Here is a 20,263-nt window from a genome sequence, read left to right as displayed (position 1 = left end):
GGCACTTCAAAAGGCGCCAATCTAGATGAATTTCAACAAAGACAGACGGTTGCAAAATTGTTATAACTGGATAGGAATCAAAATAAGTAATTCCATAACAACGTCTAACCATAATAGAAAACAACTTCAATTAATTGTATCCCATTACAGAATGTATCAAAGAATCTGCCCTATGTTAACGCTTTTAGCTTATATAAACGCGACGATATATGGGGAAATCGACGGAACTTCGAATTTTTTTGTCACTCAGTTATCTATCTCAGAACAACAGTTTTCTTTATAAAACAAAGTATGCAGGCATCATTTCACTTGTGAGCAAGATATCTTCACATTTTCGAGTTAATTTATTTATCATAATGATTTTTAACTCCCGCAAAAAGTTATCGTCGGAAATAGAAAAACATATCAAAGTGCCGCTTGAAAACAATGCAATTTTTCAATAATTTTATTTTTAAAAGTTTTCGAGACATTGCATACCATTTTTAGATATTAAAATATCATTTAGTTGGCTAGGATTTTACTTAAATGAAAATGCAATTGTAAGAAATTTATCGTTTTTTCAAAAAATTTATTTTATTAATTTTTCTAAAATAACTCAGTGAGCAGTTAATAAAAATGAATTACGCGGGCATATTTTAAACTTGAAAGCTTTTAGAATCATGACTAAATAGGTTTAATAAGTACGTTTCCAAAAAAAAAATCAATTGTATTTTCAAAAAAAAATTGCAGTTCCGTGGATTTTTCCACATATAGAAATCTCAAATAAAAAAAACATAAAATTGCAAACTTAATCTAAAAAGTTGACTTTGAAATGATCTTCAACATGATCGCCAAGACCAAAGGCAAAATCATATAAGATATGTCCCTCTCAAAGTTGAGAAACTTTCATCTGAACCGTTTATCACTAACTCCCATAGTTTCCGAGAAAACTTACTAGGTAGATTAAAATGGTCCATCCTGTGTATATACAAGGTATCCCAGACCACCCGTCCATCCCTTCTAGTTTTCCAAAAACGCATTTTCAGAAAAATAAAACATACAAAATTTCAGTAAATCATTCAAGGATTTCAACGGTAACCTTTAATTTGACCTTGGAAATGATTTTAAGGGCATCTCAAGGTCAACTTGGTTTTTTTAAATAGGAACCCCTACTTTTGACCTTGAATTCTTAAAGAGCACGAAAGTTTGAATTCAAAAGTGTTTTTATAATTTTTTTTATTATGGGCACAGTTTCCGAGACAAAAATTCATTAACATTTACAATTTAACTCGTGAAACTGATGGCTTGCAATTATCTGAAATGTTGCAAATAATTTGGTATTAAATTAATTAAATCTTACCTGCAGGTATAAAATCAAAATGGGTCAATGACGTTTCAGATACTACACAACTGAAATTCACTCAGTCAATTCAATATTCACTCCGTGACTAATAACCACTGAACCAAGTAATGAAAAGTAATGCAAACTTAAATTAATGGATATTTTTTTCTTCTTTAAGGTATCGACTTTAAGCCACGTTATTCGAATGGATATTCAAGTTTCATAGTTACCAAAAGTTCATTAACATTTGTAATTTAACTCGTGAAACCGATGGATTACAATTATCTGAAAGGTTTCACATGTTCAATTGCAAATGTTAATGGATTTTTTTCTCGGAAACTGTGCCCTTAATAAAAAAAATTATAAAAATACTTTTGACTCAAATTTTCGTGCTCTTTAAGAATTCAATGTCAAAAGTAGGGGTTCCTATTTAAAAGACCAAGTTAACCTCGAGATGCCCTTGAAAATCATTTCCAAGGTTAAATTAAAGGTTACCGTTGAAATCCTTGAATGATTTACTGAAATTTTGTATGTTTTATTTTTCTGAAAATGCGTTTTTGAAAAACTAGAAAGGGTGGACGGGTGGTCTAGGACACCCTATACTCGTATATGGTATCTTCTGGACAGGACAATTACTATTTAATAAAATGCTTAGTTCAATTATAATATTTGATTTACAGAATTACTTATTTTTGTATGTAATTATTCAATCTTATTGTAAGAGACTTTTTCATCGTTTGACAATCTAATAGTTTTGTAATCATACGTTTATAGATTAATGTATGTGTCCTAAAAATATAAATTTTATATGAATAAAAAGTATAATGATAATTCGCGAGAAATCGTAAGACTAAGTTCAAATGTAATATAATTTAATACTATCAATAACTATATTAAAGATATGTATCTGTTTAGTTTTTTCTTAACCACGTTTTACTTAGGAATAGCTGTGAGCCAAAATCCTGGCTATTTGAAACTACGTAAAATTCGAGCAGCACAAGCTATTTCACGCACGGTAAGTATTGTAAAAATAACATCGCAGAAGTTAGTTTAAAAATATTTAAAAAATTTTCCTTTAACACTTCGTTCAAAACGAAATGTTGTTTAAATATTTATATATTACTAGTGTTATTGAGTGGGCATTGCGCGCTCTTTATTTAAAATTTTTCTGTTACTTATTACATTATTTAAAGCCTTTACGTGAAAACTTGGAGATTCTAATGAGCAAAAATAACTTATGTTGTTTAACCCATTAACGCTCACAGGACGGTTTTTCGAGACCTGAGTTTGAACTATTCTCATGTCATGAATTCTCGTGGAAAAAATTCATGAACCATTGTTTCTTATGTTTTCGAGTGTCCTCTTTCCAATAATGATGGTTAAAATTATCGCTGAAAAACTTTTACGGTCCAAAAATCAAAAATAAATAAAAAAACATGATTTTCTGATTTCATTTTTTGTTTTTAATCGACTTTTCGTTCCCTAAGCATTTTTTTAATGCCTAAAACCCTTATAGATCGCGGCCTCGAGGTTTTAACTACAAGTTAGTATGGTTCTCCGGATATGAAAATTTTTCGTATAAACAAAATGGCGGCCGAAGAGAAAATTTTTTATCTAAAACTTTACAAATTTTTTTCTCGAATACTATAGATTTTCATGAAAATTTTCAAAGAACAAAAATGTCTTAGAATTAGTTATAAAATACTCTCAAATTTTTTCAGAATCATCCGAGAAAATTTTGGGATTTCGGAAGTCTCTGAATTGAAAATTTAAAAATTATGTCAGAAAATTCTGAAAAAATTTGAGAGCATTCTTTGTTTGGTTTTAAGACATTTCTATTCTCAGAAAAATGTTCCTAAAGAGTATACTTTTCGAGAAAAAAAATGTTAAAATTTGCTAAACAAATATTTTGTTTACCAAAAATAAAAACGTCTTCAGCCATTTATATTATCTAAATGTTGCACAATTGTCTCCACGAGGAGGTAGACGTTACCGAGAATCTCATTTTTTTTTGTTTTTTTTTTTCAAATTGTAATTTTTTTTAATTTTTTAAAATTTTTTATGTAATTTTTTTATCATCAGCCACTATGACAAATGAGTTTTATTGAAACATTGGACACAGAAACATAAATTGCAGTCCTCACAAATCTTGTTACTTCTAACTGCGCATTTTCCTTCATTACAATTTTTCTTTGTTCAACAAGTTTTTAGTGAATGGTACTTCTTTTTCTTTGATAAATATTGTCGACTAATCTCGAGAGCAAATTCTTTTGTACCAACTTTTCGACTATTTTTGTTGCACATGTTGTACAAAACAGTAGCATTAGTTGTGGATGATTGTATCAAGCGTTGGAAAATAACGCATGTTCACTTATCGTCCTGATCTTCAGGCATTGAGTATTTTATAGACGATTTTATTTTTTCAAATTCATGTCTCGACATTGCTGATATTACCACTTCTGATTTCAACATAGGATCAGTAGACCAATAGTCTCTTTGAGATAGCCTTCTATTGTAAATGGTGTGTATAATTATGCCAATGAATATGTTCAATTTATCCTCAGTGAGGTTATAACTACATACATCCATATAAATTGATGAATAACAATAGTGATTGCACCCATTTTTTAACAAAAACCGATGAACTTTTACTCATATCACGATATATTACAAAAATTCTCTGAAAGATTAATTCAAATTACGATCAATAAATTATATTATTGTAGAACACTAAACTTTACATACTTCATGTAGTGATTATAGATCTAATCGTGTGCTTTTTGTTGCCTATATCGTATATTGGGATGGCAACTAAGTAATTGCAGATTTTACTCATAGATGGCTTTAGTTGAATTTTTAGGTTTGCAGATCTAGTACAAATGTAAAACACATTTTGTTATTTGATACCTGGCAATTCAGCTGTCAATCAGTAAAAAAATTTTTTTGATCGTTTTTGTAGTTTTCGTTTGGTGTTCGTTGAAAAATGGAAAATCAAAAAGAACATTTTCGTCATATTTTGCTTTTTTATTTCCGCAAAGGGAAAAACGCATCGCAAGCTCATAAAAAGTTATGTGCTGTTTATGGTGACGAAGCCTTAAAAGAACGGCAGTGTCAAAATTGGTTTGCCAAATTTCGTTCTGGTGATTTTTCACTCAAAGATAAAAAACGCTCTGGTTGTCCAGTTGAAGTTGATGACCTAATAAAAACAATAATCGATTCGGATCGTCACAGTACAACACGTGAGATTGCAGAGAAGCTTCATGTATCACATACATGCATTGAAAATCACTTAAAACAACTTGGCTATGTTCAAAAACTCGATACATGGATTCTTCACTAACTGAAAGAAACGCATTTAACGCAACGCATTAACAGCTGTGATATGCTAAAGAAACGTAATGAAAATGATCCATTTTTAAAACGACTGATAACTGGCGATGAAAAATGGATTATAAACAAATAATATCAAGCCGAAAAGATCGTGGAGCAGGCCAGGTAAACCAACTCAAACAACATCAAAAGCTGATATTCATCAAAAGAAAGTTTTGTTATCCGTTTGGTGGGATTACAAAGAAATTGTCTACTTTGAACTCTTACCACCCAACCTAACGATCAATTCTGATGTCTATATTGAACAACTAACGAAATCAAAGAATGTAGTTGAAGAAATGCTGCCTGAATAGACAAATCGAAAGTGTTGTATTCCATCATGACAATGCAAGGCCACACACATCTCTGGTCACGCGGCAAAAATTATTGGAGCTTGGTTGGAATGTTTTGCCACATCCACCATATAATCCTGACCTTGCACCATCTGATTACTTTTTGTTTCGATCTTTACAAAACTCCTTGAATAATAAAAAATTCAATAATGATGATGTCAAATCGTACCTGATTCAGTTTTTTGCTAATAAAAATCAGATGTTTTATGAACGTGGGATTATGATGCTGTCTGAAAGATAGCAAAAGGTCATTAACCCTTTGCGGCATACATTTTTCAGAGAAACCAGTTTTCGTATAAATTGGTTACAAGTGTTTTTGGGATCGCTGATCACGATTCTGAACTCAGAATTTCAAAATTTAGAATGGCGGATCCAAGATGGCGGCAAAAATTTTCGGTTATTTTCTTTTATTTTATTGAAAATTGATATACAAGGGTTTTTACCTAATTATGAATTTAAACTCAAATTTCCGAAATTCGTAATAACGAATCCAAGACTACAGCAAATATCAATATTTCAGATTTTCCTCTGAAAATGTGCATGTAGAGGTTTTCGGGATGGGTGATCATATTTTTTCGAAAATTTCCTTTCTTTCTGCGGAAAGTTCTGAAATTCCATATTTTTAAAAGTCAACTCCTTCCATCAATAGAGGCTGTAACAAACCGTCATCTGTTCAAATGTTGTAATTTCTGTATGCTGGTACTCCATTAGATCCAATGCCAATTCAGTAAATCAGAGGATAAATCATTACCAAACTTACTTGACTTCAATAATCGTGAAATTATATACGTATACATAAGAGTAAAAATATAGCGAGTGTTAAAAATTCTTTCAGTTGTATAGCACATCGAACATTTCAAGTCATCTATTGGAGACCAATGGAAAAACAATTTTAGAGCGATAAAATAGATTCGTACGGATCATTGTAGTATAATACACTAAAATCTGTTGTGAGTTGCAATTTTCGTAATAGCTTGTACCGATCCTGTAGCATTAAAAATTTTTTTTATCAAGTAGTCGAGTTTTTTTATAATAACAAATATTAACGTATCTCATACAAAATGGAAATCGCTGATATTCCTAGCGACACGGAGTCAGTAGATGGACTTGTTGATTCAGAACAAGAGGAGAACAATTCAGATGAAGATCAAGGAGAACGCTCTGGTAATGAAGTATGGAAGAAAAAAGGAAAAAATAGAGATGATGATCAATTCACTGCTGATTTCGGACCAAATATCCCCGAAAACGTAAAATCTCCACTAGATATTTTTTTGTGTCTTGTTCCTGATGACATGCTGGATTTACTAGTTCAGCAAACAAATAAATATACACAGGAGAAAACTCAAGAAAAGCAATTGATCAAAAAAGAAGAGTTACTGATTTTTCTAGGAATTAATATTCTGATGGGAATAAAAAAACTGCCTTCTTATCGCGACTATTGGTCGAGTGACCCAAAGTATATATAAGCTCGCTAATGCCGGTTGTTCGTTTCGGATTCATATTAGGTAATTTACATATATCCGACAACAGCACAGAACCTAAAAAAGGTGAGCCTAATTATGATAAATTGTATAAATTGAGACCATTGCTGGTTAGACTTCAAGAAACATTCAAAACTTGCTGGAAACCAAGCAAATATCAATCTATCGATGAATCCATGATAAAATTCAAAGGTCGAAGTAGCTTGAAGCAATACTTGCCAGCAAAACCAATAAAACGAGGATATAAATGTTGGGTTCGTGCGGATGAGTCCAGTTACGTATGTGAATTTCAAGTTAATACTGGCAAAATCGAAAGTTCTGAGAAACAGTTAGGAGCACGAGTTGTCAAAGATTTGACGCGTGAACTTGTTGGTAAAAATCACCATGTGTACTTCGACAATTTCTTCACTGGTATCGATCTATTAATTTCGCTGAAAGAAGACAAAATATTTGCTTGTGGAACTGTACGTTCCAATCGTACTGGGTTAGCTAAATCTGTAATGCTTGTCAAACAAATGAAACATGAACAATACGATTTTCGAACGTCTGATACTGGTATTACTTGGATAAAATGGATGGATAAGAAATGTGTTTGTTTCCTGTCAAATTACCATGATCCATCCGAAGTGACAACAGTAAATCGAACACAGAAAGATGGCACACGAGTGCAGGTAGATTGTCCAGTCATGTGCTCTGATTACAACAAATACATGGGATTTGTCGATAACGCTAATCGTTTGTTATCTACATATAACATAGATCGAAAGTCCAAAAAGTGGTGGCACAGATTAATCTGGCATTTCATTGATCTAACTATTACAAATTCATTCATCATATTTTCAAAAATAAACGCTGATAATCCTATAATATTGAAGAAGTTCAGACTACTTTTAGTGGATCGATTGGTTTCTCACAAAATTCCAACTAAAAAAGGAAGAAAGCGACAACCTACACAAACCAATCTTCACAAACCACAAGTTTCTGTTGAAAAAAGACGCTCTCTATCTGCTCATTTGCCAACATCCATTGATAACACAGGTCTGCAAGATTTTGTTATAGAAAAGCCATAGGTCATTATCGAAGTAATTTTTGGCGTAGAAAACGAATCCGGAGTCCAAATTGCTCCATCACGTCAGGATTTTGAGATATCCTAACCTAAAAATGCGAAAATAGTGGTTTTTTGCTATTTTTGAGGCCATGTAGCACCGCGGCATTCTCATTAATCAGAAAAAAACCAACGACACCTTAAAGTATAAGTCTGATACTTTCAAATACCGTTGAGTTTGCTCAAATAGCTCATTTCTGCATCAAAATATTCCATCTTGAATTTTTCAAGTTTCATGAATTTATTGTTTACTTCGTTGGTAAACTCACATAGTTCTGGAGAAAAAGTGTTTGACTAATCGCCTTTCTTTTAAAAAATAAACAACTTAACCTCAGATAGGCTAACATGACTTAACCCTCAAGTATTTAATCCAAATACATCTTATGAACCCTCATAAACCACCCTAGCACATCAAACAGACTAGCCCACCTAACCCTGGGTACACCAACTACTTTTCTATAAGCAAACCGAATTCTCCATCACTGATGGACTACCCTATTTTAAGCTTTATAGACTTCATTATCACATACCCTTAAAACCCTTGTAACTGCTATACTTATACTTCTATACTCAAATAGGTGAACCCACCTACCCTAGGTAAAAAAAGTTGGTAAATTTTTTTTTTTCGAAAAAAAACCTAATTTTGTTATTTAGCAAATCCGATATTTTTGCAGTTTATCTAGTTGTAGATTTATACTTAAGATGTGATTCTAGTTTTAAATCTTGAATCGACTTTTTTTTTTATTCAAAAGTTTTTAAAAGCCAAAATGACTCAAAGTTCAACATCCTAAAATACCTTTGAGTATCCTAAATTAGTGAAATTAGTGATATATTGTTATTCAGTTTATGTGTCTGTGTATTTCTGTAAACTTTTGTATTTTCATTACTAAATCTTCGTTTCCAAATTCTTTCGTAACCGTATTTTCATGGGATTATTAAACAAAATTCGTATTCAAGTTCATACAATTTATGATTAATGAAAATGACGAGTGTTAAGTACTTTATTTTAATCTTATAAAAACTATAACGTGAACTGCTATAACTAACTTTTTTGATAATACCTATCAAGCTTAAATTCTTAAATGAGTAAAAAAAATTTATGCTGTAATCAATATTGTTATTTTTTTATTTTTATTGATAGAGTCACCTTAACCTGGTGCTAACAACTTGTGAAGCTATATACTTCTATCGTAATTTAATAAATTTTGGTAATAATTTGGTTGCTTGTCCACAAATCAGCCGTTATAACGGCTACTTTATTTAAACAATGGGATCTCGTAAGTGTTCTAATGACCCTGATCAATTTCGCTATATTTGTGGCCGTTTTACGTTTGAGAACAAAAAAGTAGGTATCAATGAATCTATTAAAACTCAATATGAAACTTACTTTAATATGCCAATTTCTCATCAAGATAAGCCGTGGGCTCCACATGTTGCATGTAAGTCATGCGTTGCATCTTTAAATCGTTGGAATAATGCTACGAGCACGACAACACCAATGCCTTTCAAAACACCTATGATTTGGCGAGAACAATCTAATCATGATGAATGTTATTTCTGCTTGACTAAAACTATTGGATTTAACAGTAAAAATGCACATAAAATAGAATACCCCAATGTCTTGAGTGTAACAAAAACCATTTCTTATGATTCTCATGATAAACCTGCGATTCCTCCTCTCTTACAGCAAAAAGTTAAAGATGATGAAATCCTCGATAAAAGTGATTTATATGATGCAGATTTTTGTGACTCTGATCCTATTCTCTTTGATCAAGCTGCACTAAATGATTTAGTTAGAGATTTGGATTTACCTAAAGATAAGTCCGAGCTACTTGGTTCACGACTGAAGGAAAGAAATCTTTTAACTTCTGGAACAACTTTTGCGTGGTATAGACATCGAGTAAAATCTTTAATAGAATTTTTTTCTCAAGGCGATAACTACGTCTATTGCAGTAATATGAAAGGCTTAATGCAAAACTTTAAACTAACTTATAATCCTGAAGATTGGAGATTATTTATTGGCTCATCTAAGAGGAGTTTAAAAGCAGTTTTGTTGCATAACACAAATAAATATGCTTCTATACCTATTGCTCATTCCGTATATTTGAAAGAATCTTATGATAATGTAAAAACTATCCTGAATGCAATTGATTACAAACAGCATAAATGGAAGATCTGTGGGGATTTGAAAATCATATCGATGATACTTGGACTTCAATCAGGATATACAAAATATCCGTGCTTTATTTGTGGGATAGCAGAGATAAGGATCAGCATTATATCCAAAACAGTTGGCCTAGATGTAACTCTCTTAAAGCTGGAGATCCAAACGTTCTTGAAAACCCTTTAGTTGATAGCAAACAAATTTTACTACCCCCCACCCCTTCATATTAAACTAGGACTCATGAAGCTATTCGTGAAGGCTCTTGATAAAGATGGTGCTTGTTTTAAGTATCTTGTACACACATTTCCCGGTTTAAGTGATGCAAAAATAAAAGAAGGTATTTTTGTTGGGCCCCAAATACGTAAACTGATGAAAACAATTGAATTTGAAAATGTGATGACCTCCGTTGAAAAGAATGCTTGGACCAGCTTCAAAAAAGTTGTTAAAGGATTTTTAGGAAATAACAAAGAAAATGATTATGAAAATTTAGTAAAAGACATGCTAGTTAACTATAATAAACTAGGTTGCAACATGAGTATTAAATTACACTTTTTGCATTCTCATTTGAACTGGTTCCCAAAGAATTTAGGTGATGAAAGTGAAGAACAAGGAGAACGTTTTCATCAAGATATAAAAGAAATGGAACGTCGCTATCAGGGAAAATGGTCTCCATCTATGTTGGCAGACTATTGCTGGTGTCTTCAACGTGATGAGCCAAATGCCAAACACAAAAGACGATCCAATACAAGAACACTAGAAGAAAAGAAAAAACGGTTTCACAAAGATGACGACAGTGATCAGCAAAAGGCCACACAAAAATCAAAGATTCCGATTCGTAAGCAACAAAAAAGCAATCAAAAATCTAAGATACCAGTTCTCACGTAAATCCAGCACCCCGTAAATCCAGACTCACGTAAATCCAGCACCCCGATTCGTGAGAGACGAGGGGACTCACGTAAATCCAGCACCCCGATTCGTGAGAGGCGAGGGGACTCACGTAAATCCAGCACCCCGATTCGTGAGAGGCGAGGGGACTCACGTAAATCCAGCACCCCGATTCGTGAGAGGCGAGGGGACTCACGTTAATCCTGCATCCCTTTATGAAGACGTTAAACAGTGTTAGTCTACATATGATTGATATTTTAGTTTGCTTAAATGTAAAATGTTGATTGAACTCGCTCTACCCAGGGTTAGGTGGGTTAGTCTGCTTGGGGGTTGGTAGGGGTGGTTTATAGGGGTAGTGAGGGTGTGTGAAGGTATGTGGAGATACGATCCATCAGAATTGAGTCTGCTCATTTTATTTGTGATTGTGGTATCAACTTTTTCAAGGAAACCAGTCGATAAAACTCGCTCTACCCAGGGTTAGGTGGGTTAGCTTGCTTGGGGGTTTGTAGGGGTGGTTTATGAAGGTTCATAAGATGTATTTGGATAAAATACTTGAGGGTTAAGTCATGTTAGCCTATCTGAGGTTAAGTTGTTTATTTTTTAAAAGAAAGGCGATTAGTCAAACACTTTTTCTCCAGAACTATGTGAGTTTACCAACGAAGTAAACAATAAATTCATGAAACTTGAAAAATTCAAGATGGAATATTTTGATGCAGAAATGAGCTATTTGAGCAAACTCAACGGTATTTGAAAGTGTCAGACTTATACTTTAAGGTGTCGTTGGTTTTTTTCTGATTAATGAGAATGCCGCGGTGCTACATAGCCTCAAAAATAGCAAAAAACCACTATTTTCGCATTTTTAGGTTAGGATATCTCAAAATCCTGACGTGATGGAGCAATTTGGACTCCGGATTCGTTTTCTACGCCAAAAATTACTTCGGAAATGACCTATGGCATTTCTATAACAATCAAAATTCTGATTTTGCAGACCTGTGTAATTATAGGAGATGCGCTCACTGCAGTACAAAAACAAGAGATGTGCGAACTAAATGGTCATGTAGTACGTGCAACTATTATGTTTACAAGTAGACAGAAATTGCTTTTTGAAGTATCATTCATGAAAGATTGAAATGAATTAGAAAGCTAAGATAATTAAAAAATTGAAGGTGAGAAGATAAAAATAAAAAAGTGAAAAAAAAACAAAAAAAAAACAAAAATACAAAAAAAAATCAATCTAATCTTGGATTCATCATTTTTAATTTCGAAATTCTGGATTCAGAATCGTAATCAGCGATCCCAAAAACCCTTGTATACTAATTTTCAATAAATTAAAAAATATACACCAAATTTTTACCGCCATCTTGGATCCGCCATTTTAAATTTCGGAATTCTGAGTTCAGAATCGTGATCAGCGATCCCAAAAACCCTTGTATAAAAATTTTCAATGAAATAAAAAATATACACTGAATTTATGCCGCCATCTTGGATCCGCCATTTTAAATTTCGGAATTCTGAGTTCAGAATCGTGATCAGCGATCCCAAAAACCCTTGTATAAAAATTTTCAATGAAATAAAAAATATACACTGAATTTATGCCGCCATCTTGGATCCGACATTTTAAATTTCAAAATTCTGAGTTCAGAATCGTGATTAGCGATCCTAAAAACTCCTTTGTATAATTTTTTGTAAAATTATAACTGAAAGTTTCTTCAATAATGAATTTTGTTTATAAATAGGGCTGTTTTTTCGTCTTTGTTTAACAATATTAACAAATTAATAAAAGTTGTGGCACTAATTGACGTAAATTTCAATTGTATATCATCCTATAATCGTAAAACAACAAAAAACTCAGGGTAAATTCATCAAAAACTATTCTAAATTTGCAAAAAATGCTATGAAAAAAGGTGGGAATACGTATTCCCACTGTGCCGCAAAGGGTTAATCAAAATGGGTAATACATTACAGAATAAAGTTATTTAGTTCCATAAAAAAATTGTCTTTGATTTTCTAAAAAAAATCCGCAATTACTTAGTTACCAACCCAATAAATATAGCCGGAATATTCTTCAAATTTAACAGATGTAATATTTTGACATTTAGTTTCCGTTAATCTCATATTTCTTAATTTACAATATACGGAAGATAAAAATGTATTTTTGTCTATTTTATTGTATTCATTATCTTTCTACCAAATTTTCACACGACAATTAATTTAAGTATCACAGATGGTTATAAAAATAATGATTGTACTGATAATTTCAAAACATGACTCCTTACAACCTAAAAACGATTTATTAATGGCATATTATATTTTGTAACGGGGTGGATTAGCTGATGCAAATTGGGTGTATTAAAGAACAAACTGCCACATGCAGAGCTAACCGCCGCTCCGTCAATCACGTATGAGTATACGTGTATTCACCTTTACGTTTGATATTTTCGTTCCAATGTCTCCTTTTCCAACAGAGTTGAACTCACCTTAAGTCACCTGACTTGTGACGCTTACTTACTTTTAGGTGTACGGAGACTAATGTTCCTTTCCAATATTTCCTAGATAAAATCGGCTTGAAAAAAATAATCGGTGACGGATCCGTTAAACTAAAGGGAATGAAATAATGTAATGCGGCGTATAAAATCAAGGAGTTTATAACAAAAAAAACTACAGTCATCGTTGGGCCGAAAGACTTGCGTACGTGTAAAGAATTTACAATTTCAAAATAATACGGGGAGAGAGAGAGAGAGAGAATTCAAAATTCTGCCGCGAAATCTAACGCTCGACGCGAGTTCACAAATGATCGCGATTGACAAAATACTTTCGTAAGTATTTTGTCGTACAGAAAAAGGGAGGTGCAATTACGGTGATCAGCCGTAATTGTTAATCAACAAAATTACTGATGCTCCTGAAGAACTAGCTGTGCTGCCTCGGTCACGGAGATCGGTAGCTGCTGCACTTAATACTGCTGTTTCGCTGCTGCTTATCTATCACCTCGCTATCGTTCGTGCACGAATCCAAAACCAATAAATCTTCTAATCGGCAAACGGCAAAACGCAGTAGAAAATATTTAGCGGTACTCTACGAACAGCTGAGGTTATACTGAAAATTGAACTCTCGCGCGCCTCCTCTCTCTTAGACGTTCGCTATAGCATCGCGAGTGCTACCAAATCGCGAACGTATCGATTGATCGAATTGACTACCGTTGCAATTTTTATTCTTACAGATTATTATCTATGTTGATTATTCATAAATTCACTGAATTTACTGCTAAAATATGAATCTCACACTCATAGATATATAATAAAAATATTTCAAAGTACAGAGAAATTAAAATTTTCGTGCTCTTATTTAGCATCAACCAATCGCAACGCTGGATATCGATGACTCATCATTTTTTTAAGATAGAATACTCTACTGAATTTGACGCCTTCAACCCTAGCCAAATCTAGCTCAGGTAGCCTGAAACTAACTGTTACACTCATAATTTATGTAATAAAATATCTATGTATTTTTTTAACATTTTTAATTGTTTATATAATGTTTTTTGAACTAGTTAAAAAAAATTTATTTCAAATGCTTTTTTATCAAGAGTTCAACTTGTTAAAAAAAAAGAAGTATAGATATATTTTTTAGTTTCGATGTAAATATAATAATTAATCCTCGTCTATCTAGGTAAGATTTGGCTTGGGTTTTAATAGTTGATCAAGACACTCTCAAAATCCAATCTAATGTGAATACATTCTTCTTTCACTCTGTGATGTTAAATGAAAATATTGGGTCTATAACTTAATTCGTGCGGTTTTATTTTCAAAATTTGAACATTTATTTAAGATAAACATGTAAATAGTATTATTCAAAGTATTGCTCATCTGAAGCTATGACTTTTTCTCATTTTTCTGGCAATTTGTGGATCCCATCCCAAAAGATCTGCCCCGGCTTGGCAGCCAAGAATGAATCAAGTCAATTTTTGATACTCTGCTTTGATGTAAACCGTATGTTACCAAATGGTAGTCATATGGAACAAGGTCTGGGCTATAAGACGGGTGGGGTAAAACGTCCTATCCACTGTTTTCCAAAGATTTCTTAACAGAATAACAACACGGGGCCAAGCGTTGTCATGATGTAAAATTATTTCCTTGTATCTGGTCGCATATTCCGGTCGTTTTTCGGCTATTGCTCTCTTCAAACGGATTAATTGTGTTCGGTAGAGCTAGAGCATATTAACCTTAAACTTCCACTAAAATACGATGACTTTCAGCAGCAGTTTTCTTCATATTAAAGTAATGCAGAAGAATTCCCCACAAAAACACTTTTTCAGGCACAATGTTCGATATATTTGGGTGAAAAAAAATTATTGTTGTTTACGCTTCAAATGAATGACATATACTGAAAAGATGCACAATGGCAGTAGCTTTCCAACGCATGTTCGGAATATTGGAAAGATGGAATAATACAAGTTACGCCATCTCTCAGCAAACCACACGAATACAGTTATAGACCTAATATTACACAAAGATATAAAAGTAAGATCTTAATAAAATATCAACACAACTTTCACTTTACTGTACTCTTTAATCTTAATTTATATGCGTACTAGTGCCTGGAATCTCTACAATTTTAAAAGTGTCTTTATGAAATTTGAAATACTAACTATTGTAACATGAGTATGAAAATTCATTGAAAATCAAATATGACTGGCGTTTTAATTAAGAAGTTATGTATTATAAAGTTGTGCTTTATTTACTTTTATCTCCTTCAAGAGAATCTTTAATTTAGCAATTCTTGATAAACTTTTCTTTTAGGTATAATTTTTTGGGTATTACCAATGTTTGTTACCAATTTTGATAATTTTTTGGGGATTCAGGTTTGTGATTATATAATGAGCGGCGCTTGTCATTCAATTTGAAATTTGGAGCGTTGTATCCAATAAAAAGTCGAGCACACGCGAAAGTACATACACGAATAGATAATAGGTAATAGAGAAACTCATTACACTATGCTAGTGTAAACCGCTGATTACTATGAATGCACACATATCTAAGGTAGATTTCATTTTATGTGATTCTGATACCGTTAATGTTCCCCACGCCCTCTATACTTTTCCTTAAAAGTAAAACAATAATATACAAGCAGGCTATCGCTAATATCTAGAGCCTAGAGATTATTTGGAAATCAATTTTATAGTAATTAGAGAAGATACAATCAATGAAATACTTAACTTCACTATCGAAGAACTTAATAAACAATAGACCACTTTGAGCTCCGTAAAAAATGGAACACAGCTATGAAAAGTTTCTTGACTTAACCAAATTTTTATATGTTTAATTGTATAAAATTAACACTTTGGAATTAATAGTTTGAAGTTTTATTAAAATGAATCGACTGACAGCTTGGATAAATAACATAAACAAAACAATTTACTGGCAATACTGTCAACTATATTTTTATTGTAAAATAAGTTATGACATTTCGTCTACATAGTGAGTAGACCTTTTCAAGTCACTAAAAATGTACACATATACAATACATATAAATAATACTATAAAATATTATAATAAATATATCACTCACTCAAATCAAAAATACAAAACCAACGCGAATAAAATGATATTGTGGTGAAAAACCATGTCAAAAGCCACTGTGAAACGAGGGTGATCTAATAAGTACTTAGCCTCACCACCCGATGGCGCCACTCTCTCAAAATAAATATTCTATCACGTAGTACAACCTTCTCGATGGTTACTGTCAAGATTTCAGTCGGATCGGAGTTGTAGTTTAGTTTTGAGAGCGCGTGAAAGCAAGTGTGTCCGTTGATTTTTGAAAAATGGAAAAAGAGCAGTATCGGTCGGTGATTCGATTCTTGTTTTTGGAAGGGAAATCGCGCAGCGAAATCAAAAAGCGCTTGGATGCTGTGTGCGGTGACTCTTCTCCTTTGATGGCGACCGTCAAAAATTGGTTTAACGAGTTTCAAAGTGGTCGCACGTCGATTTTTGAAGAGTCACGTCCAGGTGCTCCGAAAACGGCTACCACGGAGGATAATGTGACAAAAATTCACGATCTCGTATTGGCAGATCGACGATTGAAGGTGCGCGAGATAGCTAAGATCGTAGGCATCTCAAAAGACCGTGTGGGTCATGTCCTGCATGAAATTTTGGGCATGAGAAAGCTGTCGGCGTGATGGGTGCCGCGTTTGCTTACTCCTGACAACAAGCGCAACCGCGAGACAACTTCAGGGCAATGTCTGACGCTGCTTAAGCGCAATCCGAAGGAGTTTCTGCGTCGTTTCGTGACAGTCGACGAAACATGGATCCACTGATATACACTAGAGACCAAGGAACAGTCGAAACAGTGGACTTTACCCGGCGAAAGTGCTCCGATGAAGGTGAACACTGCCCCATCGGCCGGAAAGGTGATGGCCACCGTTTTCTAGGATTCACAAGGTGTGATCTACATCGACTACCTGGAGAGGGGCAAAACGGTCACAGGGCTGTACTATGCCGAATTATTGGGCCGATTCGACGTCGAATTGCAGAATAAACGGCCCGATTTGGCGAAGAAAAAAGTGCTCTTCCACCATGGCAACGCACCGACTCACACCTCCGCCGTCGCCATGGCCAAATTGGTCGAATTAGGCTACGAACTGCTGCCCCATCCACCGTATTCTCCAGATTTAGCCCCGTGCGACTTCTTTTTGTTTCCAAACTTGAAAAAGTCACTCGCCGAGAGAAGTCGCCGAGCGAAATTTAAGTCGAATGAGGAGGTAATCGCTGCCACGGAATCCTACTTTTCAGACCTCGAGGAAACGTATTTTTCAGACGGGTTAAAGAAGTTGGAGCATCGCTGGGCCAAGTGTATCGAACTAAAAGGACACTATGTTGAAAAATATAACGCCACTTTTCCAAAATTTTCGTTTTTCTTTCGTAGGCTAAGTACTTATCGGACCACCCTCGTAATTGTATTCTATTGCAGTTATATAGCTACTAATACTCATCGAACTAAGAGTCAAACTAACATTGCCTTCCAAAGTCCAATTCACAATGATTAAATACATACGAAATACGAATATATAAAGCTACATACGCAATGACAATATTTCGGAAAGATAGAGAAAATAGTCATCAATCCAAACAAATATTCCAAATTCTAACAAATCATGTATTGTTTACAAGATTGACTGTGAAAACTGTGATGTGAGTTGCACGGGACAATCAGACCGTAGGTTGCACACAAGAATTAAAGAACATATTTCAGATTGTAAACATAATAGAGATCGTTCAGCACTTTTTTTACACATGAGAGAGCCAGGTCATAATTTATATTTTGATTTAAATAATATTAAAATTTTAGATCATGAAAACTTTTATTTTAAACGTTTTATATCTGAAATGCTTTTTATCACAAAGTTTAATAATGTCAATAGAATTCAAGATACACAAAACTTAAAAGCTATATTTAAAAATTATATTGGACTATTATATAGTAGTTGTATGAAAATACTGTTTGTTTGTATTGATGACTATTTTCTCTCTTTTTCCGAAATATTGTCATTGCGTGTATAGCTTTATATATTCATATTTCCTATGTATTGAATCGTTGTGAATTGGACTTTAGAATGCAATGTTAGTTTGACTCTTAGTTCGATGAGTATTAGTAGCTATATAGCTGCGATAGAATACAATTGTCACAGTGGCTTTTGACATGGTTTTTCACCACAATATAATTTTATTCGCGTTGGTTTTGTATTCTTGATTTGAGTAAGTGATATCTTTATTATAATATTTTATAGCATTTATATGCATTGTATATGTGTACATTTTTAGTGACTTGAAAAGGTCTACTCACAATGTAGACGAAACGTAACTTAATTTACAATAAAAATATAGTTGGCAGTATTGCCAGTAAATTGTTTTGTTTAAGTTTGAAGTCTTGCTATCCCTTTATCTAAGCAAAATCCAGGCCAGATAGCACCAAACTAATCATTGAATTACTGTCGGAATAAAAATGTATCCGTATTTTTTCTTTTTGCTATTCCAATTATTTGAACGAAATCAGTTAATTAAATTAAAAAAAAATTTGCTTTTTCAAAAAACTGATCATGCCAATCGTTTCTACAAGAAAAAATATCGAAAACCTCTATATCATTTTTCTTTCAGATTCTATTTTGTTAGTGTAATGTCATTAGAAAATAAAATATTCAGCTTTATTCAAAAACCAAGATTTTGTTCTAATCACTTACACATTTAAGTATGATTTTTTTTTTAACTGATCGTTTAGGGTTAGGTTTAGGTAAAAGATTACATATATACAAGAAAATTCTAAAAAAGGGTTTTTACTTGATTTTCACGTAAGATCGATTGGTAAGATCAGTTTTGAAATTGCAGAGATTTTTATAATTTATTTAAATATTTTTATATAAACAATTAAAAGCGCAAAAAGAAAAAAACCGGTTATTTTTTTCACGGGAAAAGTGGTCCTCTAGTTAGTTTAGTGCTATCTAACGTAGATTCAGCTTGGGGTTAAACAAAGTATAGCATTTCCTATAGGGATGTCATTGTTTATAATGTTAATAGACTAACAAAATAGAATCTGACAGAAAAATGGTATAGAGGTTTACAATATATTTTTTCTTATAGAATCGATCGTCCCGAACAGTTTCTTGAAATCACAAAATGTTTTTAAATTTATTTGATTAATTTCGCATAAACTATTGGAATCGCAGAAAAAAAATACGGGAAAATTTTTTATTATCGTTTTGACAGTTATTCTATGGTTAGTTGAGTATTATCTGGCCTGGATTTTGCTTAGGTAATAATGAGTTAATAGTTTTTAATTGGAATGTTTATTATTATTATTAATATTATTATTATTATTTATTTTCAGTAAAAATATAAGTTATACTATTTTTATATATTTATCCTATGGTTATTTTCCAGTTTTCGTAGTAATTCCTGTATTTGAGTTTGACTGTTTTGTATCATCTTAATTTTATCTCTTTCTCCACTCTTGTTTCCATGATTTTTATATACCCTCAATTAGTGTTTCTCTGTATAACTTCTACTTAATCTATTCCATGAGTCTACAAAATCCTGCCACCTTAATGAATGAAATCCACTCTCTGTCCCATCTAGTTGGATTTCTGTTTTTTATTCCTCTAATTTTTTCATTAACAGATTTTAGATAATCGCTCGTCTTCTATCATTAATAATTCTCTTGCATATCTTGTTGCCCTTTTGATAGTTTTTAGGTTTATACTTTCTATTACATCTTCTATTTTCTAGATATATTCCGACATGTTTTAATTAAAGCTTATTGTCATTTTTGCTATTTTTCCGTCTACTGTTTCTATTGATGCTTATCAGAACATCCCTATATTATGCTCCATAAAGACAATCTGCTTTCTCAATCGTGTTATTGAATGTGAAGTTATTTTTCTAGTGAGTTTAATTTAGCCCTCTTAATGAGTTTCCAGGACGTATTAAGCGCTTTCTGTGTATTATTGTATTGTTTTTATGTTTGATTCATAGCCCCTTTTCATGGACAACCAGAAGCCTAAATAATTATATTTGTTTACCGATTCTATATTTTCTTTAC

General features: G+C 32.8%; 1 protein-coding gene across 2 annotated transcripts in view; it reads left to right on the top strand.

Annotated features, from left to right (window-relative positions):
* LOC131666594 (prohibitin-2) overlaps nucleotides 1–20,263 on the top strand; it is a 314,863-nt gene that overhangs the window by 186,846 nt on the left and 107,754 nt on the right. For both annotated transcript variants that reach the window (XM_058939413.1, XM_058939403.1), the window contains exon 4: nucleotides 2,259–2,336. In XM_058939413.1, coding sequence (XP_058795396.1) covers nucleotides 2,259–2,336 — 78 coding nt within the window. The remainder of the gene's footprint in view (nucleotides 1–2,258; nucleotides 2,337–20,263) is intronic.

Source organism: Phymastichus coffea, unplaced genomic scaffold, assembly GCF_024137745.1.
Source record: "Phymastichus coffea isolate CEN01 unplaced genomic scaffold, Cenicafe_Pcof_1.1 PCOF00004, whole genome shotgun sequence".
Taxonomy (NCBI): domain Eukaryota; kingdom Metazoa; phylum Arthropoda; class Insecta; order Hymenoptera; family Eulophidae; genus Phymastichus; species Phymastichus coffea.
This window is presented reverse-complemented; position numbering and strand designations above follow the sequence as displayed.